Source organism: Thermobia domestica, chromosome 15 (genome assembly GCF_964235325.1).
Source record: "Thermobia domestica chromosome 15, izTheDome1.hap1.1, whole genome shotgun sequence".
In the NCBI taxonomy this organism is placed as follows: Eukaryota; Metazoa; Arthropoda; class Insecta; order Zygentoma; family Lepismatidae; genus Thermobia; species Thermobia domestica.
The window spans coordinates 40,357,182-40,377,701 of NC_137468.1; the positions used below are offsets into that span (position 1 = coordinate 40,357,182).

General features: G+C 36.3%; 1 protein-coding gene across 2 annotated transcripts in view; it reads right to left on the reverse strand.

Moving 5' to 3' along the window:
* LOC145670989 (uncharacterized) overlaps nucleotides 1–20,520 on the reverse strand; it is a 427,013-nt gene that overhangs the window by 50,056 nt on the left and 356,437 nt on the right. For both annotated transcript variants that reach the window (XM_081739620.1, XM_081739619.1), the window contains exons 7-10: nucleotides 16,376–16,612; nucleotides 13,888–14,016; nucleotides 6,993–7,122; nucleotides 3,633–3,755 (exon numbers count right to left, since the gene is read on the reverse strand). In XM_081739620.1, coding sequence (XP_081595746.1) covers nucleotides 3,633–3,755; nucleotides 6,993–7,122; nucleotides 13,888–14,016; nucleotides 16,376–16,612 — 619 coding nt within the window. The remainder of the gene's footprint in view (nucleotides 1–3,632; nucleotides 3,756–6,992; nucleotides 7,123–13,887; nucleotides 14,017–16,375; nucleotides 16,613–20,520) is intronic.

A 20,520-nucleotide genomic window follows, 5' to 3' on the forward strand; every position in this document is an offset into this window, starting at 1 on the left:
TAACCTTAGAGATTCTTTCCATTTACGCCTTTGTCAAGTGAAAAGTTTAAGTCATGCTTCGAGTTCAGATAGCCCTGATGAATAAATTTGTATTCGCTTAAAACCAAATGTAAGGATGAAGACTGAGCAAAAATTCGTGAGCGTTAGACTTGGGCTTAGAGATTCTCTCCGTGTACGACTTTGCCAAGCGTAAATTTTAGGTCATTCTTCGAAGCTCAGGTAGCCTTGACGAATAAACTTGTACAGCGGGGGACACTTCTAAATGGTACAGCCATATGGAGATTTACGGCTAAGGTGTACCATTTAGAAGTGTCCCCCGCTGTACACGCTTAGACTAGATGTAAGAATAATGAATTTGCAAAAATTCGTACGCGTTAGACTTAGCTTACAGAGATTCTCTCTGTGTATAACTTTGTCAAGAACAAATCTAAGACGTGCTTGACAGGTTCATCAATTTAAAGGAATTTTAGAAGTAGCTTTTTATTACGTATTATTGGCAAAGCTCAAACTAGCTTGCAATTGAGGAAACTAATAAATTTGCTATTAAAGCAGTGGTTAGCTGTATAACTGTGTAAATGCGAACTTGTGTAAGCGTATAGACTTAGCCTTGAAGGTTTGAGTAAGGCTACTAGAAGTGCAGAATGTTAATACGCTATCAGTTTACCAAAAGTGGAAGGGTTCAAATCTACTGCAATTTTAGGCTTCAGTATTAACTTTTATGGATCAAAAGCGGTAACAAGCAGCGAGAAACTATTTTTTTTATATGAATCTAGTGAAAGAAAAGATAATTTCAATTTCATATCTAAACTGGTAAAAGTAAATGGTCAGGTTTTCAGCACAATAAGGTTTACTGGTGACATAGCATTGATAGCGGAGAACGAAAAGGACTTGCAGGAAGCACTTTCAAACTTGGACGATCAACTGGAAAAAAACATGCAAAATGAAATTAAAAAAGACAGAGTGATAAAGTGGACAAGAGCAGGACAGGAAGAGGCAAACGCATGGCTAGATGGAGAGAAAATCGAAGACATTAAGACGTTCTCCTATTTAGGAGGTCTAATATTCTCGGACGGAAGAAGTGAAAAAGACGTAAGTTGCAGAATAGTGCAAGCTAACCAAGCATTCAATAGGAAAAGGGGACTACTAACATCAAGAAATGTGTCGTTGGACGTTCGTAAACGATTTATTAAGACACTGGTATGGAGCGTGGCGCTTTACGGATCAGAGACGTGGACATTGAGAAAAGCTGAAATATCCAAAAAATGAAATAAAATCTTTAAGTTTAACGTCCCACGGTTATGCCGGTTAGGCTAAAGGAGACGGTGATAATGAGAGATGAGTGAAATGGTGGAATGAAGAAAGTGGGAGGAAACGGGAGAACCCCGAGAAAACCCACGAGCACGGTGTTTGTCCACCACAAAGTTCACTTGGCGGGGGCTGGGATCGAACCCGGGACCCCAAGCACCAGAGGTGAACGCTCTACCACTGAGCCACCGCGCCCCCTGTGAAATATCCAAGCTGGAAGCATTTGAAATGTAGTGTTGGCGCAGAATGCTGCGCATATTATGGATCGAAAGGAAAAGGAACCAAGACGTAGTAAACCAAGCTAATGAAGGACGACAGATCATGAAGAGAATAGGAAAAACAAGAAGCAGCTTGCTTGGAAATCTTATTCGGCACTCCGATTGGATTACAGTGCTGATAGAGGGAAAGGCAGAAGGAAAACCAGGAAGAGAAAGACCAAGGATAGAATATCTAGATGCAGTTACGAAGAAGAGGCCTTATCAAAGTATAAAACAATTCTCCCAAGCGAGAGAAAAGTTTTAAAATTTCTATGTTGCCCACCAACCTGTAGTTGAGGTGAACAAGAAGATCTAAACTGGTCACTTAAAGTGGCAGTTTTACCATTTATATTTTCAATATTATTTACTATAGAACAATGGTTCTCAACCTCGAGACCTGAAGAGAGAAGAAGGGGTGTAAGATACTAACAGAGACAAAATCTGAAATTATGAATAAAGCACCACTTGTAAGAACCATTCACAGAAGTTACAGACCGTATGCAGAGTCGTTTTTAGCGCCGTATTAAGAGTTTGGTTAATGCATGATGCTTACGTCCCTTTTAAAAACACGTTAGTGTTCTCTTATTATTATAATACACTCTTACCTTAACCTTGATTTCTCCTAATGTTTTAGACAACTCTGCGGAAAAGTCGTGGCTGGCCTTTTATCTCTATAGATTGTTGCTAACTTTACTAACATGTCTTATTACAATATAATATTTCTAACGTTATATTATATTGTAAAGTTTTCTTCTTTTATGGTAGAGCTAAAAGGGTACAAGGGAGTTTGGACTTTCCCATCCCATTTTATTATAAAAGTTTCCTCTTGAATTCAAAATATTACAAGTACAAGTTTCTCTAATTATTGGAGGTTTGCTGGTGAATATAAAGAAGACCAGGGAAAATGCGTCTTAGAGCATATTGGGTAGGTGCCTCTCAATGACCAAGCGTCTTAGAGAGTTTGATAATTAGATGTCTCTCAATGACCAAGCCTCTTAGAGAGTTTGATAATTAGATGTCTCTCAATGATCGAGCGTCTTAGAGAGTTTGATAATTAGATGCCTCTCAATGACTGAGCGTCTTAGAGAGTTTGATAATTAGATGTCTCTCAATGACCGAGCCTCTTAGAGAGTTTGATAATTAGATGCCTCTCAATGACCGAGCCTCTTAGAGAGTTTGAAAATTAGATGTCTCTCAATGACTGATCATCTTAGAGAGTTTGATAATTAGATGTCTCTCAATGACCGAGCCTCTTAGAGAGTTTGATAATTAGATGCCTCTCAATGACCGAGCGCCTTAGAGAGTTTGATAATTAGATGCCTCTCAATGACCAAGCGTCTTAGAGAGTTTGATAATTAGATGTCTCTCAATGACCAAGCGTCTTAGAGAGGACGTAAAGAAGCTCAATGACCATGAGTCTTAGAGCATGTAGGAAAGGTACCTCTCAATGACCAGGCATCTTAGAGAGGGGGTTGTGGTGCTCTCAATGATCAGGTGTCTCATGAAGTTGGTAGTTTGATCAACGGGCGAGATTGATATCTTCTGTGGTGTGCTGTCTTCTTTTATACTAAAATGTCGGCCACCTTAGTTGATCTCCGTCATTTGCCGACCGTTGGCAATGGTAAACGACGTCTTTTTCGTGGATGTTGTCTGTGCAGTGTTTACACCTAGCACGTGGTATAGCAACATGTGGTTACATCCAGCGCGGTGTGAAAACAAGTAAAATATTTAATATTTTGTCTGTTATGGGAAGGAGGGCGTGAAGAATGCAGGGTTTATGTAGGTGAGTGACAGGCAAACAAAATTGAGAATTCCTTCTATAGAAGAAGAACTACAAGAAATAGAGAAATCATTCTTTTAAAGTGGATTTAGTATATCAAGGAAAGATACAGTCTCTGCCATTAATCCTCAATCGAAACCGGAAGTGATATGAAAGTACTAGAAATGTCGGTTTCAATATTGGTCCATATAATAAACGAAAGCAGTAGACAGCGTAGAACATTTTCAGGATATTAACTAACAGGTATACTGATAAAATTAAATTAAAACTATTAAAAAAATAATAAATACCTGACGTGTTTGTTTAAGTTGCTGGGCAACACTGGGAGGTAGCATCTGGAAAAGCAGAGTGTCACTTTTTCTCTTCTCCTTTTTCAATTCTTTGGCTTTAAACACTAAGCTAGCAGCGTACAACTGCAAATAAAATGAAAATATATATTCTATCTAATCAAGGTAAAACTTCATAATATGCACATAAGTACAATAATGACCAAAGAAAACCAGTGAACAGTGATTGGCAAAATTTTCAAATATTTGATAGATTTGTCGTAACATTATTGTGATGAGCTATCATATAGTAAATGAGTAACGACATGACAGCAACTTTCGGGGCATTTGAGAATTATTTCAGGTGTCTTGATTCGTTCATCGTCTGTTTCAGCGTTTTTCGTTGGGTATCTCAGTGGCGTAACCAGAAACACACCAAAGAGGAAGCTAAAATCACCATATCGAAGAATAAAAAAAATCGTACACACATATATACATCATTTCCTATATATATGTATTTACACTCCAAGCACTAAGTGACATTGTATAGCATCATATACTGTCCAGAGCAGGTCAGAAATATAGCGTTGGAAGCCGATGTATTGACCACATCATCGTCTGAAATATGCTCCACATGGCCGGTCAGAGTAATATTTTTTCAGTTTTCTTTCGTTATATGATATTAAAGTAATGATTGAATTAGCTCGCACTCTCTTCCGCTACTAATTATGACGGGCTATGGCAAGCCAGATGGCTCTCGGCTAACTGGGAGATGAGTAGTCAGTGCATTGACTACCAAGTACCATTGTTGCTGGCTTCCTGGACCGAAATTCAATACCTCTTAATTAAAATACCTCTGCAATTATCTCGTGATGCTGAATCAACACAGGAAATTTTTAATGCTTCTACTGAGAGTAGAGCGAAGGACCACACAAATTGAAGTAGTACGTGTAACAATTGTCAGTAAAGCACGAGTTCAGTAATATTATTTTTTAAAAAGCATGTACTTTCTTTTTCAACGTTTCTACTCACTCCCGGAGGCATATATTTTAATCACGCTCGACAGGATTGTGTTCTAAGAAGGTAAGAAACAAAGAAAGAAGCAAAAAAAAAAAAAAAGAAGTTTTTCCTGTCTTCATCTTCCAGTGATTCTCATTCTAATCCATTTTAACTTCTTTTTTCTTTCTTAACTTTTTACTAAATGGATACCATCCCCTCGTGTCCCTCCTCACTTCTATCACTGCTCACGACCAATGATAGATTATCAGTTTCGAGATTAACACTTAAAAAAATATCTTTCCTTCATTCAAATTCTATCGAATCTTTTCTGATTTTCGTTATGGTGATTTCGTTCGTATCGCAAGTCTTTTTTTTTTTTTTTTTTTTTGTCGGTACTGGAATAGCAGTGTAGTAAAGTACGATCAAAAAGGAAATATTATCAATGAATCGCAATATTTATTTCTTTAGTTGTTCTTTTTTCTTAACTTCTTTAACTTTTCTTTTCTTGCACTTCATTTTCATTTATCCCAACTTACTTGAGATTTTTTTCCACACCGAAATTTCCTACACACCCGATTCTTTAAAGTTCCAATCTTATAACTTATGACACGACCCGCTCGGGAGAGTAATGCTCCCGGAAGTACGTTTTTTCGCGCGCTACTCTAGCCAGGTGTTTTACGCGGTATCCTAGCCAGTTGTTTTAAATTGGTCACAAAATTTATATCATGGAGTACAAGGGGAACAAAAGGAGCCCTGCGTGGCTTCTAATCCGTTTCTACTACTACTACTACTTATCTGCACAAAAGTAAGTAAATCACTTTTTTGAGTATTATTTTCATATTATTTTAGTTTAAAAAGTGTTATAAAAATGTAAAAAAAAAAAAAAAAAAATCCTCGGGCCGGGTTTGAACTCGCGCCAAAAGAGATTTTTCTTACTAGCACATAGCCACTCGGCCAAATCGAACAACAATCGTTTGATTTCTGCTATTTGAATGCAATGTTGCAAGAAATGGATAACGCCAACCAATCAGAAGTGTGTTTTTCGTTCCTACTTCCGGGAGCATTACTCTCCTGAGCTAAACTTTTTTTTTTTTTTTTGCATGTAAGCTGTTCGTTGTTTGAGAGAGATCACCTTCAAGATAGAATTTTCTTACTGCGTATGAATACAATATGAAAATGAATGTACAAACGAAGCGTGGAATAGGTTCACCACATAAATAAATAAACAAATAAATAAAGCAAAAATATGATCTGAGCCCATTTCAGTAAAATGTCTACTATTAGGAACCGCCCTCTCCCCCAGAGATAATATAATTCCTTAAGGCTTTAAGTTATATCAAATATTGGCCCCTCAAATTAGCTAATAAAGTATGAATTAGGCTCACTATACCATTTATAAATGAACTCAAAATAAATTAACGTGCTGCCGCTGCACTGAACAAATTGTATTTCTCTAAGATGAAGCATAAATGTAATCTGAGCCTTACTTCAGCAAAACACCAGCTGGGGCTCCTAGAAGTTTAATAATAATAATAATATTAATAATAATAATAATAATAATAATAATAATAATAATAATAATAATAATAATAATAATAATAATAATAATAATAATAATAATAATTTACATTTTAGGAAGTCCACATATAATACTTTTCTAGTTGGCCCTAATATTAATGCTTGCCCCCTCATCGAGAAAAAGTTCTTCGCTGTTTAGTTCTATTTAAAAACAAAATATAAAAATATAACTAAATAGTAATTGCAACATCGTTTTCAAAAAGTAATATATATATATATGTACTGTGTGGGTTATTTTATATCAAACCCCACACATTTTCTTGTACCTCATAGACAAGTGTGATGTTGGGGGCGCGGTGGCTCAGTGGTAGAACGTTCAGCTCCGATGCTTGGGATCCCTGGTTCGATCCCAGCTCGCGCCGTGTGGACTTTGTGTTGGACAAACACCGTGCTCGTGGGTTTTCTCGGGGTTCTCCCGTTTCCTCCCACTTGCTTCATTCCACCATTTCATTCATTTCTCATCATCACCGTCTCCTTTAGCCTAACCGGCATAAACTGTGGGACGTAAAACTTAAAAGAAGAAAAGAAGAAGAATTGTGATGTTCAGTGAGTGATTTATTTATAAGTAGGCCTGGGCAGTGTTTCTTTCTGACAATGTTCCGGGGGGCACTGCTGGTATTATTCTATTTATTATTATATTATAAATGTAGCCTACTATTTTGGTCTTTTCCGGGGGGGCACTCTCAGAACTCCGGGGGGCAGTGCCCCCCTCAAAAAAAAATCATGTCTGCAAGAAACACTGGGCCTAAGTAGTAAGTTAGTTAATAAAAGCAGACAAATACACCTAAAATCGAATAAAATTCTTGCCTGTATTGTAGCAACAGCATTTCTGACGAGAATAATAATGATAGGTGACACCACCAACACCAGAACCAAAATAGCGATTCCGACAGCCTCCTTCTCGTTAGCGTCTTGGAGATTTGAATTAACAATGTCACTGCAAGAGAGTAAAAAGTTGGCATTAAACAAAAAATTGATTAATGAAAAATAAGATAGAAAAATAAATGAAATACATAGAGTAGTACAATAGAAATAATGTTAATTTAACATAAATTCTTACGAATAACATAAGAATTCAATTCAATTCAATCTTTAAACGTCTTTTTGAAGAAACTCAACCTTCATGTTTTGGATCAAAACCTCAACTATTTGACGAAGGGCCGAATCTCAAAGTCTCACTTTTTCAAACATAAAGAAAGAAATATAATTCCATAGAGAAGAAAGAACGTTAAATATGCAATAATGGATTAATAGTTCCAAATAATTATTATCTGGAATAGGTGACGAGTTATTACATATTCAACTACTTTCCTGTCTACGAAATTATTGTTTCTTCCTTTATGTCTGAAAAAGTGAGATTTTGAGATACGACCCTTCGTCAAATAGTTAGGTCCAATATATCTCACTTTTAAATTTTCTTCTACACCTTATATCTGGAGCCAAACCCAAACTATCAGTTATTTTCTCAGTATGATGTGCTTATTCCGTAGAAAATACGAAAACTCTTTTAGGAACCGTTCAAAAATTTTGTGGTCCCTAATCCAAAAATGTATCAAAAGATCCATTATATTTCAATCGAAAATTTTCTTGTAGGCCTTATATCTGGAGAACTATATATAGTGTAGCCAAACTCAAACTATCACTTAACTCAGTATGATGTGCTTATTCCGTAAAAAATACGAGAACTCGATTTAGGGGCCGTTCAAATATTTTGTGGTCCCTGATCCAGAAACTAATTATTGGTCAACATCGCAATATTCTGATGCATGTTTTAGGATCAATCGTAAAATTCTTGGCCAAGATCGCAATCTTAATATCCATTTTTTTTATCATTCCTAAAATTCTTTAAAACATCTCTTATACTAAGGTTCTATGTACTTCAATTACTTAATGTATATTACAGCTGAAACCGCTTATCCATCTGTGGTCATTAATTCAAACAACCAATACCAAACCTTAGATCCATTTTCTACCTAGTGGTGACGTTGAAACTTTAAAAAATGAAATAAAATGAAATCTTTGAGTTTTACGTCCCACGGTTATGCCGGTTAGGCTAAAGAAGACGGTGATGATGAGAGATGAGTGAAAATGGTGGAATGAAGAAAGTGGGAGGAAACGGGAGAACCCCGAGAAAACCCACGAGCACGATGAAACTTTAAAATCAAACCTTAGTCAACATTCAACCACCGAAATCTTCAAAATCTGTACAATTTAATTCAACCATGATTTTTCAATATTAAAGTCCACGGATTTCGGATGTGCCCAAGGAGAGTCGGATTTAATGTTTTACCTCCCCAAAACCAAAAGTAGTTTTCAGCGTCTCACTCTGACGAATAAACGTATTTTATGCATGTTTTTGTTTCAACGTTTTTGCATAACTTTTAATGAAGTTTCATTCTGTATCTGATGTAAAAAAAGATTTGAATTGTTACTAATTTGTGTTCTTTTATATTAAAGTTATAGAGAATGATTATTTTTTTACACAATATACACTACTGAAAAGTTACAGGGAGAGTTACAACGATAATATGTATATACTACTCTCATTTTATTTTATTTATTGGGTAAAAACGTTATTTTATTTGGCAATAACTACAAGTTAGAACAAGAACAAATATAAAAATGTCATAAATAATCTCGATTTGTTACATATTTTATTTTGCTGCCGCTACAGGTGAATATTTGTTTATTCGTCCTAATCCGGTTACTGTGTTGACATTTTTTATTACCAGGCAGGCACGTAATAGAGTGGGTCCATGACATGAAAAACTGTGGTTATCACACCAGGGGCTCGATCATTCTAAACTATTTTACAGGCAACATTATATAGGTTTGTTGGGACAATAAAATGAGGATATGTTAGTATTTTAATAACAAACTATGACGAAATCTAGAGTATATATATATATATATATATATATATATATATATATATATATATATATATATATATATATATATATATATATACTCTAGATTTCGTCACAGTTTGTTATTAAATATATAAAGTATTAAACAAGATTTTGCAATATCTACGTTTCTAGTGGTGATACAGACATATGCACCGACGACTTCGCATGCAACTGAAGAAGTAGAAGAAAATTATGAGAAAATAGAAGAAATTATAGACAGGGAGAAGAGAGGTGCATGCGAAATTGTTATTGGAGATTTCAATGCAGTTGTAGGAGAAAAACAGGAAAGTAGAATCGTAGACAAATATGGTTTAGGCGAAAGAAATGAAAGGGGAGAGACACTGGTGAATTTCTGACTAGAGAGAACTAGACAAAATTAACTAGTAATTGGGAACACTTGGTTTTATCAGCACAAGAAAAGAAGATATTCATGGAAATCACCAATAGACAGCGGAAAATATCAGATAGACTATGTTATGATTCACGAAGACGCTTCCCGGGGCTGATATTTTCTCCAATCATAATCTTGTGCAGGCCGAAGTAGATATTCAACTGAAAAATGTAGGCAGAAGAAACGTAGGCAACAAGGTGTTGAATACTGAAAAGTTGAAAAACGAGGAAATAAGAAATCTTTTCGTTGAAAAAATCCAAGAAAAATGTTCAAACGAGGAAAGGATAGGCGCAAGTAGTAACGCAAGGTGGGAACATATTAAACGTTACTTACAGCAGGCTGCAGAAGAAGCAGTAGGTTACCGCGAACACAAAACTGCTAAGAAACCATGGACTACAGAGCAGATGTTGCAGAAAATGAGGGAGAGGAAGATGTGGAAACAGGTTGACACAGAAGAGGGCAGAAAGATGTACAGAAAATTAAATAATGAATTACGAAGAGAAACAGACAGAGCGAGGAAAGAGTTTTACAAAAGAAAATGCGAGGACATAGAAGAATTAGAAAGAGTTGGGAAATATGAAGAAATATATAAGGAGGTGAAATCTATGGAATTTCGGACGAAACAAAGGGGTATTACGTTGGCAGTAGAAAATAAGAATGGAAAGGTAGTCAGCGGGAGAAATGAGGTCATAGGAAGGTGAAAAGAATACGTTGAATACTTATATGAGAGTAGGGAGAGACCGTGTAGCTTAAATGTTGAAGTAGAAAATGAAGTAGGCGAGGATGATACAGGATTTAGTAATCTTCGGGATGAGTTTGAAAAGGCTATATCCGAGATTAGGAATGGAAAGGCAACCGGAATAGATAACATACCAATCGAATTCATTAAAAATATGGGATTCAAGGGAGAGAAAGAATTGTTCCGACTGTGGAATGAAATATATGAAACAGGAGAGTGGCCAAAAGACTTTCTGAAGACGATCATGATACCGATGGCTAAGAAATCGAACCCAAAGAGATGTGAGGATTATAGAACTATTAGTCTCATATCTCATGCAGCTAAATTTCTGCTCGAATATTGAACAGAAGGTTATATGGAAGAACAAATGAAGAAGTTGAGGAGGAACAGTTCGGGTTCAGAACAGGCAGGGGCACAAGAGATGCAATTGGGTTATAAGGGCGATCGGTGAAAGATTTATAGAAAAAGGGAAAGAGGTGTATGTTGTATTCATTGATCTAGAAAAGGCTTTTGACCGCGTGAATTGGGAATTGTTATTGGGAGTTCTAACGAAGATAGGGTTGGAATGGAAAGATCGAAGACTCATAAGAAACTTATACATGAACCAACGAGTAAGTGTTAGGATAGGGGAAGAACTGACGGAAGAGAGTGCAATTAGAAGGGGAGTTCGACAAGAATGGTGCCTCTCGCGAACACTATTTAATGTCTATCTAGAAGATATAGTGAAAAAGAGCCTACATGATGATGACGGCATTTCGGTAGGAAGCAGAATGATTAGATGCATAAGATTTGCAGACGATATGGCGCTTGTTGGAGAATCTAAAAAGAAAATCAATAAAATGTTAGAAGAAATGAGGAAGGGCTTTGAAGAATATGGGATGGAAATAAATATTAGAAAGACAAAAGCTATAGTGATTGGAACGAAGGGGTCTGTGTCAAATATAAAAGTGGGAGGGGAGAAAATAGAACAAGTGAATAGTTTTCGATATCTGGGTAGTATTCTTAGTAATGATATGAAGTGTGAACGTGAAATAAAAGCAAGGATAGGAATGGCGAAAGAAGCCTTTAGGAGGAAGAAAAGTCTGTTGTGTGGGGCCTTGAATAAAGAGTTGAGAAAAAGACTCATAAAATGCTTCGTGAGGAGTGTTGTACTGTATGGGGCGGAAACGTGGAAATCACGTAAAAGTGATGAAAATCGACTGGAAGCCTTCGAAATGTGGGTGTGGAGAAGAATGGAAAGGATTAGTTGGGTCGAGCGGAAAACAAATGTGAGTGTGTTAGAAATGGTGAGTGAAAAAAGAACACTTTTAATTATTATTAAGAATAGAAAGAGAAACTGGTTGGGACATTGCCTAAGAAGAGATTGTATCATGAGAGACGTCCTAGAGGGTATGGTGGCGGGAAAGAGAGGGAGGGGGCGAAGGAGACTACAATTAATGGATGATATAAAAACAGAAAGATCATACATGAAGATGAAGAGGTTAGCGGAGGATCGTGGAACATGGAAGCTTCTCAGCTGCGGTAAGCGACCTGCCAATAAAGGCAGAATACCTATGATGATGACGTTTCTTCTTCTGTTCATTCAAATATAACTATTTTCTTTCATTATGACCTCAATTATTATAAGAAGTACATATCCAATAATGTCGTAATATATTTTACAATATCTGCGTTCCTTTCTCTGCTGAATCAAATGTTAACAGAACTTTCTTTCCATATAACTTTTTTGTTTTTATTATTCCGTGTACTACTCTCTGTTGCAAATGTCAAGTTAAAGGAGCAGTACAAAAATGTTTCTGAAATAAAATGTTTGATACTGCAAAGAGACGATGACAGAAAAATTATTTTTATTTATTTTTTTAAATTTTGAACGCTGGTTTTTCTTTTCTCGTTAGTTTTTGTTTTATCCAATCTTAATTTTTTCATTTTTGGTTTCAAGGAAGGGGGGTCCGGACATCCTGGACTCACTCCCCTTGGCTACGTGCCTGTGCCAGGGATTTGTTTATAAATAAGTATCAATGTATAAATTCAAAGAGACGCCATATAATCTAGACAGAAGGAAGAAAAAGATATTTCTATAGACATTGCTGGGAAGTTCTATAACTAATGTTGCCAGCCATGTTTAGAAGTGGTGGTCAGCCATGAAATCAAAAACTTACAAGTGCGAAAATACTAATACAAGACACTTTAGGAAATGATTTGTTAAAATTTTGTTTTAATTTGCAATTTTACTTATTGTAGTATAATTAAATTTAATTCGTTATGTAAGTCCAGTACAGAAGGTGACGCCAACTGTTTATTACACCAAAAAAGATGGCAACGATTTACGATACAGTAGACCCACGAAAACTCGGCCGAACATGGACCGAAGGGTGGCCGAGATTGTGAAAATGTCGGGTTATCGGGAATAGGGTTATAAAAGAACAAGTACGGGTGTTTCCTCAAAAAATACAGTACTTTTCTTGTATATATTGGCTGCTTGAGAATACAACAGAGAATAAACTGCCCCATATTCTTAAACAAAGGAAAAGTACAAGTTATGAAGGCAAATTGGTTAAGAAATCGACTGACCATCGTAAGAGCGGGGGTGTGACGCGAGAAAAAGGAATGCCGGAATGGGGGACACACACGCGCGGGCAATGACCTTGAACGGGTCTGCGCGTGAGGTTTTTTTCGCTCTGCTGGAGTGTGGCCGAATTATCCAAACTGCCGGGTTATCGAGTGCCCAGTTTTAGGGACCAACCTGGGTGCACAAATGCTTCCTTTCGGAGTTATAGGATGCCGAAAACACGAAAAATGAACTTTAAAGGACCATAGATCCAAAACTATGGGATCTACCGTAGTCGAGTTAAGAATTCACTTAGGAACTAACATGTGCGCTATCCAAAAATACATGTTTCAGAATCCCAAGGTGCTCACGCAACAAATTTTAGAGAGGGAGTTCGGCTATGGGCATATAATTTGAAGTGCTCACCAACTACCTCTATAAAATTGTTACGGAAGTACCGCAGGGTTCTGAAGAAATAATAAACACTTCTGACCAGAGTATATACACTTGTTTATTAAAAACTAAATTCCAGTGTAACAGTTTCGACAACGTAACGTCGTCTTCATCAGACACTAACTCGACCGACACACATCAGAGTTGTGTCTGATGAAGACGACGTTACGTTGTCGAAACTGTTACACTGGAATTTAGTTTTTAATAAACAAGTGTATATACTATGGTCAGAAGTGTTTATTATTTCTTTAGTGAGTTTCAGAGTCGTGATGGATAGGATTCTGAAACATGTATATTTGTATAGGGCACATACTAGTTCCTAAGTGAAGTCTTGACTCGACTACGGTAGGTCCCATAGCATTAGAGCTATGGATCTTTAAAGTTCAATTTTTCATGTTTTCGGCAGCCTATAACTCCGAAAGGAAGCATTTGTGCACTCAGATTGGTCTTGACTTTTTGCCTTATCTTGGTGTGAATCGTCTTCCAAACGTTGTCGGTGTTGTTTTGAAACACCCTGTATATATTTTACAGTGGACACATCAAAAGAATTACTGCACGATTCACAATATTAAGAGAAAAACGAAAATGTGGAAGATAACTAGGAAATAAAGAAACAATAAGTATTTCCAGAGAAACTACTAGTATAATAGAACATTTACCGTATTTGACGTCTTAATCTTGCTTGTAGTGTCCTCAGTTCATCCACATATTGGGCCATGGAATCGAAATAGGTTATAGCACTTGAGAGGTTAGGTTGTGTCTCTTTATTTAGTAGAATTTCAGATCTTCTACAATGATGAAACAATAGTAGATCATTTAAGTTACAACAACAAAATCTAATTATATCATTACAAGTTACAACAAAAACTACCATTTGAATAAAAAGAAACTATGTCATGACAAGTTACATTAAAAAACTACATCGTACAAGCTACAACATAGATTATATTCTTATAAGTTACAACAAAAACTTCTATTAGAATAAAACTATGTCATAACAAGTTGCAATTTAAACTACACCGTTACAAGCTACAACATAGATTATATCATTACAAGTTACAACAAAAATTATATCATTACAAGTTATAGCAAAAAATGTTATTACTAAACACAAAATTGCTGGAAATAAGAAAGAACCTGGTTGTTTAATACAAGTAATAGTTATTCTACCAAAAAGAAGAGCATAAATCTGAAAAATAGAACGAAGTTCTGGTACATTTATCAGTTTGTTGGGTCAGAAAAAAAAGTAGAGATCTGATACAACGTCAAGTTCTATTTAAATTCGAAAATCGCAATATGAAATTAGCAACTTTAGTGCTGAGAATAACTTACCAGGAAAAAGCTTCTTGAGGCGAAACTGTACAGAACTTCTTATTATTTTTTATGATAACATTTAAGAAAACAGTTAATATTATAAATTTGAATCAAATATTGAGTTAATACTCGAATAAATAAAAAAAATAATAAAATTGTGTAGAACAAGTTAACTTCATAACAGAGGATAGCAAGTAGACCAGTGGCGGATCTAATCCAGGGCCGGGGACTTAGCCCCTTAGCTTTTTGAATGACAAAATAATTTAAGTTATTATTTATATATTTTTGGAAGTTTATACTAAACTCATGATATACCTATTATAGTTGGGGTCTGGCTGGCCACCCTGTTCTTACCTTCTGGATCCACCACTGGAGTCGTCCATTTTTCACATCTTTGGAAGCAGGATGAGAAATAAAACGAAGTTGACAAAACTTAAATACACTGAGAAAAATCCGTTATCCGGACAGCGTTATGACGTCCCATACCAGTCGTTGCAACAGTTTCCAAGGCGTTATGTCACTCCATCTTATAGTTTCACATAATACTGGCAAGAGTGCGTTTAATTGTGTTATTTAACTCCCCATGACGAGAAATTTGACCTTCTGTTTTCCGTACTAAATTCTGAAATTTGATTTTCCAATTTTCGGATTCCCATGGGACTTGGCATAGATTCAGAAGACTCATATAGGAGCTTTAATTTCTGTCAAAGATAATATAAAGACAGGTTTGAACTACGGTGAAGTTCAAGCTGAATTTCTATATATATATATTATATATATATATATATATATATATATATATATATATATATATATATATATATATATATATATATATATACATTTAAAAAATCTGAAACATTCTATGGGAATTCGAAAATCGGAAAATTAAATTTACAATTTTAGTACGGGAAGCAACTTCTGTACAGTATTACCTCGAGGGTCTTTCGCTTGACAAGTTCTTCTCACCACTAAAGTTACAAATTAAATATTTCGATTTTCAAATTTCAACACAACTTGTCATCGTTTCAGATTTAAATTCTTTTGCTCCCCCCAACAAAGTGATAAGTATACTAGAATTGGTCTATGGCCCGGACATCCCCATCTGGAATGCTGTTCAGAAAACTACGATATACATTATTTATAATTCCATTTTTTGATACCTTTACTCATGATGGAATTGGCCAATGGTTTTGGGCATTCCCAATAATATTCCCACCTAGAATACTATTCCTGAAACTATGATGTACATAATTTATAATTACATTTCGTCGTATCTTTACTCATAATGAAATTGACCTGTGGCACCGGACATTCCCAATAATATTCCCATCCAGAATACTATTCCCAAAACTACGATATGCTTTATTTATTGTTATTATGCCAGAAACTAGTTTTGAAATCATATATGTTATTCAACAAATAAGCTGTTCTCTATCTGCTATCTCATTGTCTGCGGATGAGAAGTGTGGACGCAGAGAAAACTGTTGAGAACACAGACATGGTTCGGATGGGTATGTGATATTTTATAACCGTAAATATCATATATCTAATATATAATTTTACAGTTTATTGGGTTTACTAATACAGAAAGATGGTGCAAATGACGTAACAGATCATCAAGCTGAGAATTTCTGATCTCGAAATACAAAAATAACAGTCGATGGTAGTCCATGTGAGGACTAAACATTAGTTAACTAAATTCGTCTTTTCGGCTTAGCTTGTAAGCTATATTCTCACAGAGTAGGTCTACATTTTAAAACGTGTAATAGCAACGACATTACCATATTATATAGCAGACTTTATTACATCTCAACAACATTGGAATCTTACCTCGCCGATATTAGATCATAATCTGAAGTATTTACGATGCGCTCATATGAGTTTTTAAGGTTAGGCACAAAATTTAAGGAAGCATTCAGGAGGTCGTTTCCAAGAACATCATGCTGTACGTAGTTCACGAAGTTCTCTTGTTTCAGAACTCCACGTCCGAAGTAGTTGATTCCATAAACAACTGAAATCCCAATATTTTCAATACTTCGCAGGAGGTTTTTGAAGGCTATCAGATACCTGAAAGGAAATATGCATCATATTTAGAAGTGAAGGATTTCATATTATATATATATATAACAATGCTTTCATTGGGGTACTTTTCTGTTTGCTTTGTGGGCCGCGGTGGCTTAGTACTGTGCGGACGTGTGAAAAGTGCTCTGCAAGTGTGTTTCTATAGCGTGTTGTTTAGCGAGTTGTTTGCTCGAGAACGTATCGTTCTCTGTTGGTGTTTTGTTTATCAGTGGATCATGAATACAATACGTAAAAATACCGTCAAATTTGAGTTTGATAAGACTTTATGCCATTTAGGATCGACGCCACTTGAGACTCATACCTGTCTTGCCGAGAAAGTAAAGCTCACCTTGGACCAAGTCGAGATCATTCAATTGCACAATGAACATTATTGTCTTTATGTTAAGCCTAGTGCCCCTGGTACCTATGATAATTTTTTCGTACAACACCTGAAAGGATGATTTTCATTCATTCTGATGGGACCGAAAGTATTGTTCATATAATGAGTGAGGGTGAAGATGTCACAGGAGTGCAGGTCTCAGAATTGCCCATTGAACTCAGTCTTGAAGTGATTCACGCAACACTAAGCCCTTATGGATCTATTTCTAAAATACTCAATGAACAATTGCCTAATAAATTACATTTTCCTGTGTATAATTTAGTTCGTGTTGTGTGTATGACACTAAAAAAACGTATTCAGTCTAAATTGACATTTCAATTTCATCGTGCTACAGTTATGCATCCTGGTCAGCCTCCTACTTACTTTTATTGTAGCAGTAGTACACATGTTTATAGTCAATGTACTAAACGCCAGCCTCATAATCTACCTGCCCAACATCCGTCTGATACTTTACAGATGACTAAGTTGTTTGTCGAACCTTTGCCCCAAACTCCTCAGCATTCAACCTTTACTTCGTCTCGTCCCAACACTGCCTGGTCAGAAGCTGCGGATATGATCGAACTTGAAACAAGTGTTCCTAACATACAAGATGAGCAATTTTTCCCCTTCTTACGACTATCTGATTTCCAAGCATTATTTGCTGTTATTACTAGTGCTATCATGACACGTTCTGATATTCGTACAGTGTAACTTCTCCCGAATTCTCGGAGAGTCCCCTGCCTGCTCCTGTGCCTCCCCTTCCTGTTATTTCATCCAGTCCACCCCTCAATAGTGATTACGTGTCTGCTAACTCATGTGCTTTCCTTGACAACTCTATATAAGTGAAAATTGTACTGATCAGTTACTGCTCCCTACCCCCGAAGACACAGCTGGACGAAACAAAAAAGGAAGGTATCCACAGCTAACGAAACGTCACATGATTCTCGTGTAAGGTGATAAGTCATCTTCCGAAGCAACAAGTGAAGGTCAATTGATTCTGAACGTTACTTCAGCAACTTCTAATCAACCATAGTGTTTACGTTTTTGGTGTTTTGTTTTCGTATTGCTATGAGTGACTTCCCCGTTCCTCTTCCCTAAAGAAATTGTTTACATATTAGTGCTTGTGCATTCCCCTAGTGTTTTTACTCTATATATTATATTTCCCTTTCATTTTGCAACAATTAACTTTAACAAATCTTCCAGTGCTTTCAAATGTACTGCTTTACAGAACTATTTACGTTGTCACTCCATTGATGTTTGCTTCTTACAGGAAGTTGGTCCTTCACCCTTTGTGTATATTCAAGGCTACAATGTCTATAATAGTTTCATTTACAACGCTACAGGTACCGCTATTCTTATTCTTCAAGGTATACAGTTTTATAATGTTTTTTACCATCCATCTGGTCGCTTAACTAGTGGTATGATAGGTGATATCAAAATTTTGAACTTGTCCTCGGGTAATAATCACAGGGCTGCCCGCAAGAAATTTTTCGAAACACTTGTTGCCCAGGAATGTGCTGGACATTATGCTGGTCTCATTATCGGGGGTTGATTTTAATTGTGTTTTATATCAATCATAGCAAATTCTCGGCTACAATTATTGTGCTACTGTGCACAGATTGGTAACATACCTTGGTTTGAAAGATTGTTGGTTTACGCTACATCCAGCTTCCCGTATGCTTTACCTTTTTCACGCATACAAGCTCGTTCACGATAGATCGTATTTTTTGTTTCTCAGCTTCTGCTTCGCGGGCTACTTCATACACAAATTTCCTCCACATGTGCTTCTGACCAATTTGTACCACATTTAGGTATTATATTAAACGTTAACAAAATACCGAGAGGCAGAGGACTCTGGTATCTCAATACATATATTCTAGTGTAACAATTATATTTACAAGTTTACAGATACCTGGCACCGCCTCATTCAGGGTTGTTCTCCTCGTAAAACTATTGCTGACTATTGGGAATACAATGTTAAACCCACGCTTCGTTATATGTCTATTTCCTATTGCAAAGATAAGGTGCAGGGTTTCAATCAAATGTATAACTTTTATTATGGTGTACTACGTAATTTATATGCTCTGTCTCTTTAACCCTTTCTGACCGTGTGATTCCATTTGGAATCACTAACTTTCTTTTCTTTCATAGCGCATATATCCTGCCGAATGCTTCCAATTTGTCTCATACGTTGTATTTATAGCTCCCTGGCAATATAGAATTTTGAGGGGAAATGGATTTTCTTACTTCCTTAGACTTAAACATATAATCCATTGAAATGAAAAATTCCTTAATTTCCAAAACAATAATTCAGGTCAGAAAGGGTTAAAGGGACAAACCAGTAACATCCATTAAAGAGGTGAAGGCAAAATTATTACAAATCCATCGTCGTCAACGAGCGGGAATACATATTCGTTGGAAAATTCTATCCATGGATTCAGATAACTGTGTCCCTAGATCCCAACTTATTGAAAGTATCACGGATGAAAATGGAGAATCCGACACTAAGTTTTCTGATATAAAAGCTATGATCCTACCAACAATTATTCAATTTGAAGGATGTTTTTGAAGCACCACCCGTTGACTACTTTGCCCATCTGCCGCATAGATTAACGCCGGAACAACGACAAGAGCTCACTCAACCATTTTCTCAGAAGGAAGTGAAGCAAACCGTTCTCACAGCTAAGAATTCTAAAACGCCTGGCATAGATGGACTAGGTGTAGAGTTATGTAAGACCTTTTTCCACTTAATGGGACCAATCCTTACTCAATGGATGAATTTTGTACTACAAGTAGGCATTTTGGGAGAATCCTCTCGGACTGCTGTCATTGTTTTGATTCCGAAGAAGCCTCATCCTCGTACAGTGGCGGACTACAGACCTATATCTTTATTAATCTGTGATTATAAAATTATTAGTCGATGTATAAGTGCCCGATTACAAACTGTTATTGTCCACCTTGTTGGGCCTATACAACATGGCGACCTACCACACAAACGTACTCAAGATATTCTTGCTGCTATACGCGACATCATCATCTACCATCAAGATATTGACCAATATGATGCGGCCTTAATTGCCTTGGACTATTCCAATGCTTTTGATCGAGTGAATCATACATATTTATTTTCTTGTCTTTAAGCCTATGGATTTGGAGATATCTTCTGTAATTTGATTAAGCTGTTACATTGTAATTTGTCAATTAAGCTCAAAATTAATAGATATCTCAGTTCTGCCTTTCGCATTAGTAATGGCATCCAACAGGGCGGTCCGTTGAGCATTCAGCTTTCTATTCTAAGTTTAGGGCCATTTTTATATAACGTCCGACATGCCCTTTATGGTGTCACTTCTGTGCAAGTTTACTCATTTATGGATGATGTTACATGTTTTACGATTGGTCACGCCGATTTAAACGTTTTAATATAGCACGTAAGCTCTACGAATCAGTATCCGGAACCAAGCTTAATCTTAAAATCTTGGAAGTGACTTTCAGTTCTCGTGTAGTTGGTATTATTACTAATAATGTTGTCAATCGG